Below are 12104 nucleotides of genomic sequence, written 5' to 3'. Positions count from 1 at the left end.
TGCACTCCTAAAAGAGAAGAAATACGATGTTTCTGGATTAATGGTTTATAGTTAAATAGAAGAGTGGTGAACATTGTCTGGATATAATGTTTATGTTTGAATGTAAACTATCCATGAAAATTGTACAAACAACCTTAAACTGTGGTGATTAATATCTGCAGATTTATCTCGGATAACATTATGTGTAACTTTGAACTTCTACCTCTACTTTTTTGGTTTCATAAGACACAACACAGGATATGAGGAAGAATATTTTTAATCAGTCTCTTTATATTTTGGGAAATGTTTTACATTCATACGTGTAAATGTGCCATGGCAACGCCCGAGACAGTAACTTAAGAAAATAACAAAAAATGCATTTGGATTTTTGTTATGGCAAAAAATTGAAAATACAGGCGTATAATGAATGAATAAATAGACTGAGATACATAAATAAATATAAGAATATCCGAACTGTCAGTGAGTAAACATATATTGAAAAAGGGTATGTATGAACAGTTTTCGAAGGGTCTCTGTTCAGCATAAATAAAACAGATTTTGGACTGTTTGTGGTGAAATGTAAAAATAAATCTAGCTAAATCATTCTCTTGAATAAATCAGGTGATCAGTGTGAATGGTGAACGGTAGAGTGTGAATTGTCAGCGTGAGGCGCATTGATAGGTCCAGTCTTTGATCCGGCTGAAGTGAATGCACTTGGGCGGGGCCTCGCGCTCTGTCTCGGGGTGTAGGGCGTGAGCGAGCGGCTGGTGGGCGCGCCCGCTGCGACGTTGCGGAGGCTTCAAGATGGCGGAAGCCCTGACAAGTCAGGAGCAGCTGGTAAGGGTCTCTTTACGGTTTTTTTCTTCATCTCCCCATCATGTTCCGTGTGTACACATGTCACCTTCAGTCGCTCCTCTACCCGGGGATTTTTTTCATGTATTTTATCGCGGTGGTTGTTCCTGGGAACGATGTGGTCCAGTAAACAGCCCTGGCCCGTTCGCACCCTCCTGAGTCTACTGGCTCCGGTGTGACTGACAGCAGTTAGCATGTGTGTTAGCATGATGGCGTTTGCTAGTAGAAGCAGGGATCACCTAGCCGGCTATGTATCCCGAATATGGGCTCCCTTCGTAACCCGGGCCTAGATGGACAACATAGATATGTTTGTATCACTAACGTTAACTGGTAAATGTTTCGTTAACAGTGGTTTGCCCCATCCATGTGGCGTTTAGTGTCTTTAACGCTGTCGTTAGCCATCCAGCTGCCACATGTAACCTAGCCGCTGGCTAATGCTAACAGCTATTGTTGACTTGCAGGGAATTTCCTCGACAGCTCTCTGGCTAGACGTTAAAAATCACATTGGACCAAGTGTGAAGGTTCGAAATGACCAAACCCTCGTTGCCTTAAGTGATGATAGTCATTATGTGCCATGACAGACCACGATCATGACTCTCATCGTACAACGCGAGTGCTCGTTTTGAGCCAACCAGCTAGCAGTGTCCTGCCTATCAGATTTACGGTCGAGAATTCACAGAAGTGATCCTCCGGTTCCTAGCATTGTTGTTGCCATCACTTTCTAGTAAAGGGGGTGGACCTGACATTCATAGCAAACATGAGATGTCACGCTGCTATTCCAATGACAGTTTCATAGTAGCGCTAGCGTGACTTTTTTATATCTTCATTTAGCATTCACAAGGTTAACAGATGAGTAATAACTTAAGGTGCGGGGCATGCTTGTACTGCTCCCCAGATTTTCCGATCTGATTCTTGGTCGCATCACTTCACTGCAACGTGAAACGATATTCTTCTGAGAACATTTACCGTATAAAATATGTGTAGTTTTAACTCGCTGCTGAAATCTGCGACTTGTTGCCTAACCTTGGATTATCCCCACCAAAGGTTAGAAAACCATCTGGGGGCTGATATTCAGTTATAGGTGGTAAAATACAACTTTTCCAAAGGACCCCCCCCAAATTATCCCATGTTACTGTTCAACATGTAATGGCAACATCACTGATTTCGGACATTTGTGGTGCAGTAATAACATTTGAGTACCTTCAAATCACACATTACTTCATGTATCAACATATAAAGTAGTATAAAATATTTTAATCCCATTTGGAGGGCTGTCAGTCGTACCGTTCGATATAATTATCTGTATCTGATTTGATCCCTCCCTTCTTGATTTGTAATGCAAGGGCGACCTTTTGTTAGGGTTTCTCTTTCATGTGCATGTATTTCTTGCCACTTCACTGCATTTCAATGAGTACATTCTTGGCACAGAGTTCAGACTTTGTCACAGTCCGGGAGTCACAAATCCAGATGTTGTGGGTAAATGACCAAATATAGATTTTCTGTGTAGGCTCATTATTATGTTCCTGACATGATGTCATAGATGTAGGGTTTCCAATAGTGTTATAATGCAGTGGTATACTGCATTGCCTTCAACAGAGACCATCTCTGCAGGCATCATAAAGTTTTATTTACTTGCTTTTTATTTTGCATAGCAAATGCAATATATTTAATGGGTGTCTCGAGCCAGTCATCTAATAACAGAATTGATTGTGAGACAAGCTGTATCAGGGCTTGGGTGACTTACCGCAAACAATTCTTAGTTTTTCACTTGACATCAGCATTCTTCTCTCTTCTGTGTGAGAGTAGATTCAAGTGCATTATATCCAGTCATAGACTCTCCTTGTGCTGGTTACATATTTGGAGGACAGATGCAGCTCACCCGGGTGAAAACAGGCCGACTGTTGTATCCTGGCAGATAAGTGCTCTCATCTATGGCATCTTCCAGAGGCACAGCCTGCTGCTGCCATCTGTGTCACACATTATTGTGACTTTGGCAGGAAAAGAATGACAAAGCTGAATGGCCTGATTGATGGACTCATGCTATATATTGTCATCTGCCTTTCTTTTGTTATTGCTCTATTCCAAGATTTTGGTGTATTTCTTATCTGATTATTATGCTTCTGCGGAAGTGTCACCATGCAACACTAACACCTCACCTTTCTTCTTCCATGTCCTCTCTCATGTTTGTCCAGGCTGTGGAGGAGTTCCTTTGTGAGGTGCGTAGCAGGGAGCAGCCACACAGTGCTGGGCTCGTGTCCCAACCTACAGCTGTAAAGTTTCTTATGGCCCGCAAGTTTGATGTCTCCAGAGCCATCGAACTCTTCCAAGCATACAAGGTACAGCAGTGCTTTCATTTGTGGCAAAAGTGAGATCGCTATTAACCTTATTTGTTATCAACAGGATGGCATTGGGCTTATTTTCAGAATTCCTTTAATGTCCCGCAGATGGGGAAATTTGTTAATTTGTTATTTTGGGCTAAAGGATCTGGGGAAGATATCCAGTTGCACATTTTCTGAGCCGACCTTTGTATATTGCAGCTCTGATTTAGTTGAGAGAAATTTCTTCAGTCTTATTTGCTGTCCACTTATGGTTGATATTATGAACACTCAACAAACGCTTCCTTTTAAGATTTTTAAGGGTAATGTTGCTAAAGGCACAAGTGACGCCTGCAGCCGACATTCAAATCACATGATTGGAACCTGCTCCTTTTTGATTGACAGGTTTTTTAATATTAAGACCCACATCAGGCATGATCTAAATTCAAGTTAATAAGGTGTTAAGATGCTGTCTGTTTACATGACATTTTAGTTGGAAGCTAATGACTCCCCCTTTCTATCCTGTCTCTTCCATCATGTGTGAAAATTAGAACACAAGAATCAAAGAGGGCATCATCGATATCAACCCTGACGAGGAGCCCCTACGCTCTGAGCTGCTGAGTGGCAAATTTACAGTCCTGGTGAGTGTCGAAGCAATTACATTTCACAAAGTGACTGCAGCTTATCATTTTATAATTACTCCCCAGGATACACAGTAAAATGGTGCACATGCAGGTCTTCAAAAGAGTTTTGTGTGTTTGTGTATGTGCATGTTAGTCTCTATGAATGGGAATGGAGTAAAGTTTTGCATAGAATAAATTGCAAAATGAAATTGCATATAATAATGTTAATGCTCCTTCCAGCCTGGCCGTGATGCAAAAGGCGCTGCTTTGGCACTCTTCACTGCTCGCCTCCATCGGCCAGATGTCACCACCCACAAAGCTGTGCTGCAGGCCATCATCTATCAGCTGGACAAAGCCATAGAGAGGTGATGCCCGAAACGTTCATACATACAAATTTCTTTTGCTTTTAGATAGATAGATAGATAGATAGATAGATAGATAGATAGATACTTTATTGATCCTGGAGGAAATTCTGTTATATGTATTAGCAGGGTAGGGTTCCCCAGATAGCTGTGTTTCAATTCATGAGACATTTATGTTAATTTTCCTACAAGTACCTGAATGTAAAAAGAAGAAAACTTTTTTCTAATTTTCTCAAAGGTATAATTAAAAAAAAATCTGCTTTTAATTTGAAACACTTGTTCATTTCTCCCCAGTTTACAAACTCAAAGAGACGGACTCATATTTATCTACGACATGACCAACTCCAGCTATGGCAATTTTGACTATGAGCTCTGTGTCAAGATCCTCAATTTGCTGAAGGTGATTATAAGGCACATCCCCTGTTTTGTTATTCTCTGATCTGCTTGCCTTTAAGTTTTTGGTGTCAAAACAGTCTCTCTGAAATAAAAAAAAAACAAAAAACTTTTTCCTCTGCTTGATGTCTGTGTTTCCTAGGGCGCGTTTCCAGCTCGTCTAAAATGTGTCTTCATTGTGTCGTCGCCTCTTTGGTTTCGGGCCCCCTTTGCGGTTCTCCGCCTATTTGTGCGTGAGAAGCTAAGAGAAAGGGTATGTACATTTAATTTAAAGTTATTTCATATTGTGTATGAGGTTTTATTGTCATTCATTATTTGAGTTGTGTTGTTCTTTCTTCTCCATTCACCAGGTGTGCACAGTGAAAGCTCATGAGCTTGCCAGTCACATCCCGGTCTCTTCCCTCCCTGAACACCTGGGTGGGACATCCCAGTATAGCCATGTGGCTTGGATCCAGTCCTGTGTTAACATACACACAAACACTGTTCAGGGTGACACACAAGAACATGACACACACGACTGTGTGGGAAGCCTCCTGCGCTCATACAGCTTGGAGTGCAGCAACACAAGTGCAGACGCTACACTGTCCCACACCCACATAAACACACAGTTAGGGCCTGAGCTAGCTGTGGCTAACTCTAACTGCTACGACGATAGCAATGCTAACCCACACAACCACTGCGGTGTGGTGGAGGGCAGGACTCGAGGCCCAGGACAGTACCAGCAAAGCCCTGCTGCAAACAGGCCGCAGGGGAACCACCAACACTGGAACGGCTCGGCAGTGAGCGGGGCCAACCTGGCTGTTAGTGGCTCCAGCCCCAATGCTAACATGAACGGTCGTGGCCGCCAAGCTCCTCCCCAGTCAGACACGCCCCCTGACACACCGCTTTCCCATAAAGGTGACGAGGATGTGGTGGACGACACTGCAACAGACTCCACCCAGAATGAGGGTGTAAAAGAGGACTACGAGGAGGATGGCGAGGAAGAGGAAGAAGGGGTGCCTCCATTGCCCCAAAAGTCTTTGCCTCGCCCCCCTCACCAGCCATCCTCCCAGTCTCCGCCCCTTTCTTCATCATGGGGCCCTGACGATGAGGACCGCTACATGGAGGTCTCCGTTCATATGCCAGAGCAGGGAGGCATGACAGTGCACGGCCTGGTGGAGCACGTCAAGAGGCAGAAGAAGAAGGGGATCTATCAGGAGTATGAGGAGATCCGCAAGGAGCCACCAGCAGGCACCTTTGACTACTCCAAGTAAGAGATCACATATTTATAAATATTCTTACATTGGCTCTTGCTGGTCACTTCCTGTATTTTCAGTCTCTCTGTACCGAGGTGAAGCAAAATGATGTAACAGATACCTTGCGTTGTTTCAATTCCACCTTTTTCAGAAAACTGTCCAATCAGATAAAGAACAGGTACAGCGATGTTCTCTGCCTGGATCAGTCACGAGTGCGACTCTGCCAGCTCTGTGACGACGAGGATGAGGTAATAATTCGTTCATAAGAAACTTCAGTTCTCTCTGGATTAATGCCGTTCACAGATGTTGTCTCAAAGTTAGGTGATTTTATGAATGTTTGCTGACAACATCATTCATTTTTGGTTGAGGCTGCAGTTCCTTTTCATAAAATTAATGTATCTTTTACTTAATAGAAAACAATAGTCACAGTTGTCACATCCATTCAGAGTGGTTACTGAATGGCAGTGAGATGAACGGCAAGTGATTGGCTGCTGACATAAATGTGGAAATCTGGGTCTGTCATTTGTAGTGTATTTGCCCGTTTTATGTATTCTATCTGATATGTGCGATTGCAAAGTGGAAGGCTTGACAGTATCATATACAGTGGATTATATGCAGTTAAAAGGAAAGACCTCCTTTTGGCCAATTGAGGCATTATTTTTGTAAAATGAGCACTATGTTATTGTGACAGACCCTAATAATTGCCAGAACTATGAAAATAAGACAAGCTTATAAAAAGTCCCTAAGACAAAATAATGGCTGTTGAATAAATGTTGGTATTGGCAACTAAATTAAATTTGTTAACTGCAGACATTGAAGAGTGACAGAATCTGCTGTGGATTCATAATGGATTTAACTTATTAATATCTCTCTGTGCCCCTGGTTTTGCTTTGAACCATTGACCGCAAGTGACTGGCCTTTGTGGGCCCTCTCCTGTTAATGATAATGTCCAGTGTTCTCCTGCAGGAGGCAGTAGATCCCGACACTGAGCAGTGAGTCTCACTCCTGTTCTGCTATATTTATTCACAGACAACAGATTACATTAATGCCAGTTTCATGGATGGGTACAAGAGGGGCAACGCTTACATCGCAACTCAGGGTGAGCAGCTACTGACACAAACTATGGTCATACTTCTTATCAACTTGATATAGCCCTCGATGCAATGTATAGTTTGATGACACCATTGCCTTTTGTGTCCCTCAGGTCCTTTGCCAAAAACGTTTGGTGACTTCTGGCGCATGGTGTGGGAACAGATGGTACTTATCATTGTCATGACCACCAGGTGAGAGTCATGTACCTCTGATTTTTTTTTAAAGTCATATGTGTGATTAGAGTATGTATACAAATGCAGACTGCTGTTTGTGTACGGACGTGGCCATAAAGCTGATGAGATTGTGTGATTCGATGTGTCTCAGGGTGGTAGAACGTGGGCGTGTCAAGTGTGGTCAGTACTGGCCTCTTGAGGAGGGCAGGACTGAGCAGCATGGATACTTCTTGGTCAGGAACACTCACATCCAGGTGTTTCAGGACTTTAAACTCTCCCATCTCGAACTTTACAACACACAGGTAAGTCACACCGACTGCATGTCTTGAGCTGTGGGAATGATTTTGTGTGTGGAATCTCTTAAATATATCTCCATTTGATGTAATCTTACAGTTACACTGAATACTGGCCATCATGCTCATGCCTGCCTGTTGCCTGGCAGGCATGAAAGAGTTGAAAAAGAAAGACTTCAAATGAAAGAGTGTAATGGCTCGCTTTATTCTTGTGTGCACCTTTATGACCTTTTAGTCAGGAGAGACGAGGGAGGTGTGCCACTACCTCTATGTCAGCTGGCCAGACTTTGGGGTGCCCAAAAGTGCTTCAGCCATGCTGGACTTCCGTGAGCATGTACTTCAGAGGAGGGAGGCTGCAGTCCAAAGCCTGGGCTCCAGTTGGACGGGGCCTCCAGGGGGCCCCCCTGTGGTTGTGCACTGCAGTGCCGGTATTGGCCGCACAGGTAAACTATTGAATTAATATGCGTTCAAATGAACTTCAACAATACATTAATGGCAATGGATTATATATGCGCCTTTGTTCATTCATAAAATACTCTGAGTGTAATTTTAGCACGCCTAGATATCTTCTTAAAATGTTCACTTCTAGCTGGTTTAATACGCTGGTTTTTGATTTTTTTTTTTTTTTTTTTCCAGAGTTCCAAATTGTTAAATGTTGCCAAATTAAAAGTCATTTAAGAACTCAGCCTAACTTGTATACATGCTGTCTAAAATTGGTTTAACTGGAAATGGACAACGTTTTTGTGTTAAGTCAAGAAACAATCTGTGTTTAGTTTAGTTTCTCTATAAACCACAGTTTCATTGTGCTGTTTTGTCTGCCACCAGGCATGAAATCAGCCCAGCACCGTTTCTGCTTTTATGTCTCCGTTAAAGACTAATTGAAAAATTGAATTCACAGTTCGTCTTGTGTTCTTGGTTGTTGCAACTCTGAGGAAAACAGAAACGATCCAGTTGTCTTTGACTGCAGTGCCAACAATAATACCACTTGGAAATGCTAGGAGGGGGAAAGTTGTCTGTTTCCACTTTCAATAATGACTTTAAATCACAATCTCTCTAATAAAAGCAAAAGTAAAGTAGGGTGGAAATCTGAGTAAGCATTTGAGACCAGCTTTTCAATACATGACAATCCTGGACACATTCAGTCAGCACCAAAAAATATCGCCGTTTAATATGGAGCCACAGAGTACTTGAACAATATTCAAAGTGGTTTTAACATTCTTACATTAGTTTGTAAAATTATTAACAATAAAAAACGTAAAACAATTAAGTCATACCTAGTCCTGGAGATTTACATTTTCTTCTGGTGTTGTCTGTGCAGTCTACTCTGTTCTTATTTACATGTGCATGATACGTGATTATCCTGAGTAACTTCTTGATCTATGCTTCTTTACCAGGCACGTTCTGTACACTGGACATCTGCCTGTCCCGGCTGGAGGACATCGGCACAGTAGATGTCCGTCAGACGGTGCGGCGGATGCGTACACAGAGGGCTTTCAGCATCCAGACCTGGGACCAGTACTATTTCTGCTACACAGCAGTCATCGAGTATGCCCAGCGCAATGGGAAATTGAGCCCAGTGCAGTGGTCTGACTCCGACCTAGAGACTGACAGCGAGTGAGAGACACATGGAGGTATTAAAAACAAAAAAAACCCTGAATGGGATAGCCAACCTAAGCCGAAGTCATAGGAATGAAAGAGTGAGGGATGGCGTTTCAGAGTAGAGGACGGAGATGACTCTTCTGCCATAAGAGAGAAGAGACAAAGGATGAAGATCTTGTTTTGGCTCTTGATGCAATGTTGCAGACTCCCACAGTTGCTCTTCCTTCACATGGATAGATAGACAGAGGGAGGTGAAGAGCTGGAGAAAAAAAAATACATACAGGGAGTGGAGACTGTGCATTGCGTCACTTTTGAGCAAGCTGTCCTGCCAATTTCCGAGCCCCTTTTTATTTAGCAAACTACAGGGGGGACTCGGCCTGCCCTGAACCTGTCTTGTTGACAAGAGAGTTGTACGAGTTGTAGCATTTTTATATTGACTTGCACATGAGGAATGACAAACTTGAACTTTACCCCTTGAAGCCCTCCAAACCCCAATCTTTGTTCCTTTTTTTGTATTTCTTGTTCCATTTCAACCCTGAACAAGTCTGCAAACACAGATAAAATGTGAAGGGTACGAAAAGGTGAAACTTGAAAACTTTCTCTTTTTTTTGTGTTTGTATTTTTTTTTTTTGTGAGGAAATGGTTCTGTGTGAGCAAATGGTCTTACGTGACAGTAGATCAGTGTGTGAGCCATTTAGTTCTTTTCTGTTTTTTAGTTTTATTTTCCATGTCCTTTTTTTCTATGGTGCATTTTCTACGTGTGTTTCATATTTGTGCATATGTAGACTAACTTTTCAAAGCCAAAGTCCTCACCCTGAATGCTTGGATGTACTCCTTACTGAGATATTATCGACTGAAGCCCATGTATATTCTTGTAACATACATTTATACATTATTGTGCATAACAACCTCAAAAAAAGCCTTGTTTAATATAATTGACCTAACCTTGAGAAGAAATATCTATGTAGCGAGCCAGGCTATGACAAAATATGGAAAAGGGTTGTGGTATTGAAACCGATATCGTATTGCAAATCTGTGTGATTTGTCAGGTCTAACATCATCTTTACTGTCTGAGCGTTCTGATTGGACGATCTTAAGTAATTTGGCCTTAACTTGATTCACTGCCTCGTCGTTCTTAGACCCAAACCATACCTGAAACTGTAAAACTTTAATTTCCCCTTTTGTTCTTTCCCTTTATAAATCGTATTCCCTCAATACCACAACTGTTGAGTTTTTGTTTTTCGTGGCATATTCTGCCTCAGATAATTGTGCCTTCAAGTTCTCCTTAGCTTAACGTCTCGCTAGTGTAGTAATAACACCCAAACTAGTGCACTTGAATAGTACACGTTGACTATGTGTCGCACAGGACACCCACATTTTGCCTATAGTCGTGTACATAGTACACTACTTACAAATAACATAAAAGTAGTGAGTAACCTGGGACTAAGCTTTGGTTTGAGACATGGCTATTCTTTTATCATTTGACCTCAGGGGGTAATTCTAGTGTTTTTTGCCTAGTGTCAAAGATCCATTTCTGGGTTTGCCTCTGGTAAATTATCATTTAAGAAGAAAACTATATCAACTTTATTTTGTATTTTTTACTGTATTGTATCCTGCTATATTTATGTCTTTGTAAAACTTCTACAATATTGAAATCAGTGAATGTTGGTACGATGCTACAAATAAAACAAACCAGTTATTGCATTTGATAAGCTGAACAAATCAGATGGGGAGTGAAATATATTTTTTTCTGTTCACAATGAAATATTGGTGGAAACTTTCACTTGCCATTGTATTTTCAGAACTGACTTGTATAAATGGTGATTGTTCAATTCTAGGACAATGGGGAGGGAGGGAGGGGGAAGCTAATGATTATGTTTTTAGAGAGCTTATTGTTAAACTCTTCAGTAACAATAACTTTAACGTCTTACTGTCTGGTACCCAATGCCAAGGACAAAGCAAAAAAAAAAAAAAGAGCTATCGAGAGTAAAAAAAAAAAAAAAATGGTTAGGATTGATTAGCATGGAAAGCGAGCCTTGAATGTTTTCGGGGTAATGGTGTCCGAGCAATTTAGTCAAGACAAACCATGGATATTGGTGGTGAATGTGGACCCTGCATCCCGCAATGCCAAAGGCCCAGGCTCACCCTAAACAGTTCTTTCCCTATCACACATCCCCAGCAGCCTACTAGCATGGACCTACCAGTGCAGCCTTGCATCCACAGACACCGAAAAAGGCTAAGGAGCACCTCGGGAACATTACTTAAGATCATGTATAGCAACAAAATGGGAGAGTGTATGTAAAAGAGTTTTGGTCCCCATGCTACACTTAATTTGTTTTATCAGAAACAGAGAATGCAATGCGCATTTGTCATTGGTGTTCATTTAATGTTTCTTTCTGTGCTTTAAGTTCTTGTGATTGAATTATGGCCTTTTACATGCTGTCAGTCCCATTAAAGCAAAGGTATTACTATCTTGAATGAGTACAAAGCCGATGTGATCTCTTCTTGACTGAAATGATTGATGTGTGAGTGAAATGGGCAGCTTGAACACATACACCATGATATTGGGTCTGTGGGAAACATTAAATTATTTTCATATACAGTGCATCAGGAACAGACAGTTTTTTTTTTCTTGAGAGGCAAAAACCAAAACTTAAATGTTGGCCCACTGGCCAAAAGGTCAAGAGAGTAGGCCACAGTAACAAGTCACTCATGCAAGTTTGTGGCTTTATTTGCCCCAAACAGCCAGAATGCCTCATTGAACATTAGTTGTAACAGTAGCTAACAGTAGTTTTGCCTCTTGTCAGAGCTCACCTTGACTTTTGGGTCTTTCTGTTATCCTCTAGTGTTTCTATTTGTGTACATTTATAATGTAAAGTACATGTATTCAGCTCCCAGTATCATAATATATGATTATGCTTAATTTAAATAAGTGAGTCATACAAAAATTCTTGTCCCTGTACAGTTGTCATGAGTAGGTAAATTAGACATAGAGACCACAGTTGTTTTTTGTACCTGGCCTTAAGCATGTTTATTTTAATTTTGCTGCGTGGTTAAAATGGTATTTATCTTTTCAGGTCTTAGAGAGACCTAGTTTTTGACTTGGGCTTAAGTATTTACTTCAGCGTTTGTAGAATCTGAGATGTTACGTTTCAACAAATAGACTCTGTGGCGTCTTCAATAATACC

The 12104-nt window shown here is 41.5% G+C and overlaps 1 protein-coding gene across 1 annotated transcript; it reads left to right on the top strand.

The window, feature by feature from the left end:
- Nucleotides 1-637: 637 nt before the first annotated feature.
- On the top strand, nucleotides 638-11404 carry ptpn9b (protein tyrosine phosphatase non-receptor type 9b). The gene is made up of 13 exons (XM_037106703.1): nucleotides 638-816; nucleotides 3024-3167; nucleotides 3698-3787; nucleotides 4010-4134; nucleotides 4426-4531; nucleotides 4667-4777; nucleotides 4875-5773; nucleotides 5911-6007; nucleotides 6789-6858; nucleotides 6964-7042; nucleotides 7176-7326; nucleotides 7553-7760; nucleotides 8712-11404. Exons 1-13 carry the CDS (start codon nucleotides 784-786, stop codon nucleotides 8933-8935), a joined length of 2337 nt encoding a protein of 778 aa, XP_036962598.1. The 5' UTR covers nucleotides 638-783; the 3' UTR covers nucleotides 8936-11404.
- The last annotated feature ends 700 nt before the right edge of the window (nucleotides 11405-12104 follow it).

Source organism: Acanthopagrus latus, chromosome 1 (assembly GCF_904848185.1).
Source record: "Acanthopagrus latus isolate v.2019 chromosome 1, fAcaLat1.1, whole genome shotgun sequence".
Lineage (NCBI taxonomy): Eukaryota > Metazoa > Chordata > Actinopteri > Spariformes > Sparidae > Acanthopagrus > Acanthopagrus latus.
The sequence above is the reverse complement of the archived record's forward strand: the minus strand, read 5'-3'. Positions and strand labels throughout refer to the sequence as shown.

Bases quoted from the DNA above. Each gene is read 5' to 3' on its own strand.
- ptpn9b (XM_037106703.1), top strand. From the start codon at position 784: ATGGCGGAAGCCCTGACAAGTCAGGAGCAGCTG. The intron at 3,788-4,009 runs GTGAGTGTCGAA...TGCTCCTTCCAG, and splicing joins GTGGCAAATTTACAGTCCTG to CCTGGCCGTGATGCAAAAGG. The intron at 6,859-6,963 runs GTGAGCAGCTAC...TGTGTCCCTCAG, and splicing joins CGCTTACATCGCAACTCAGG to GTCCTTTGCCAAAAACGTTT.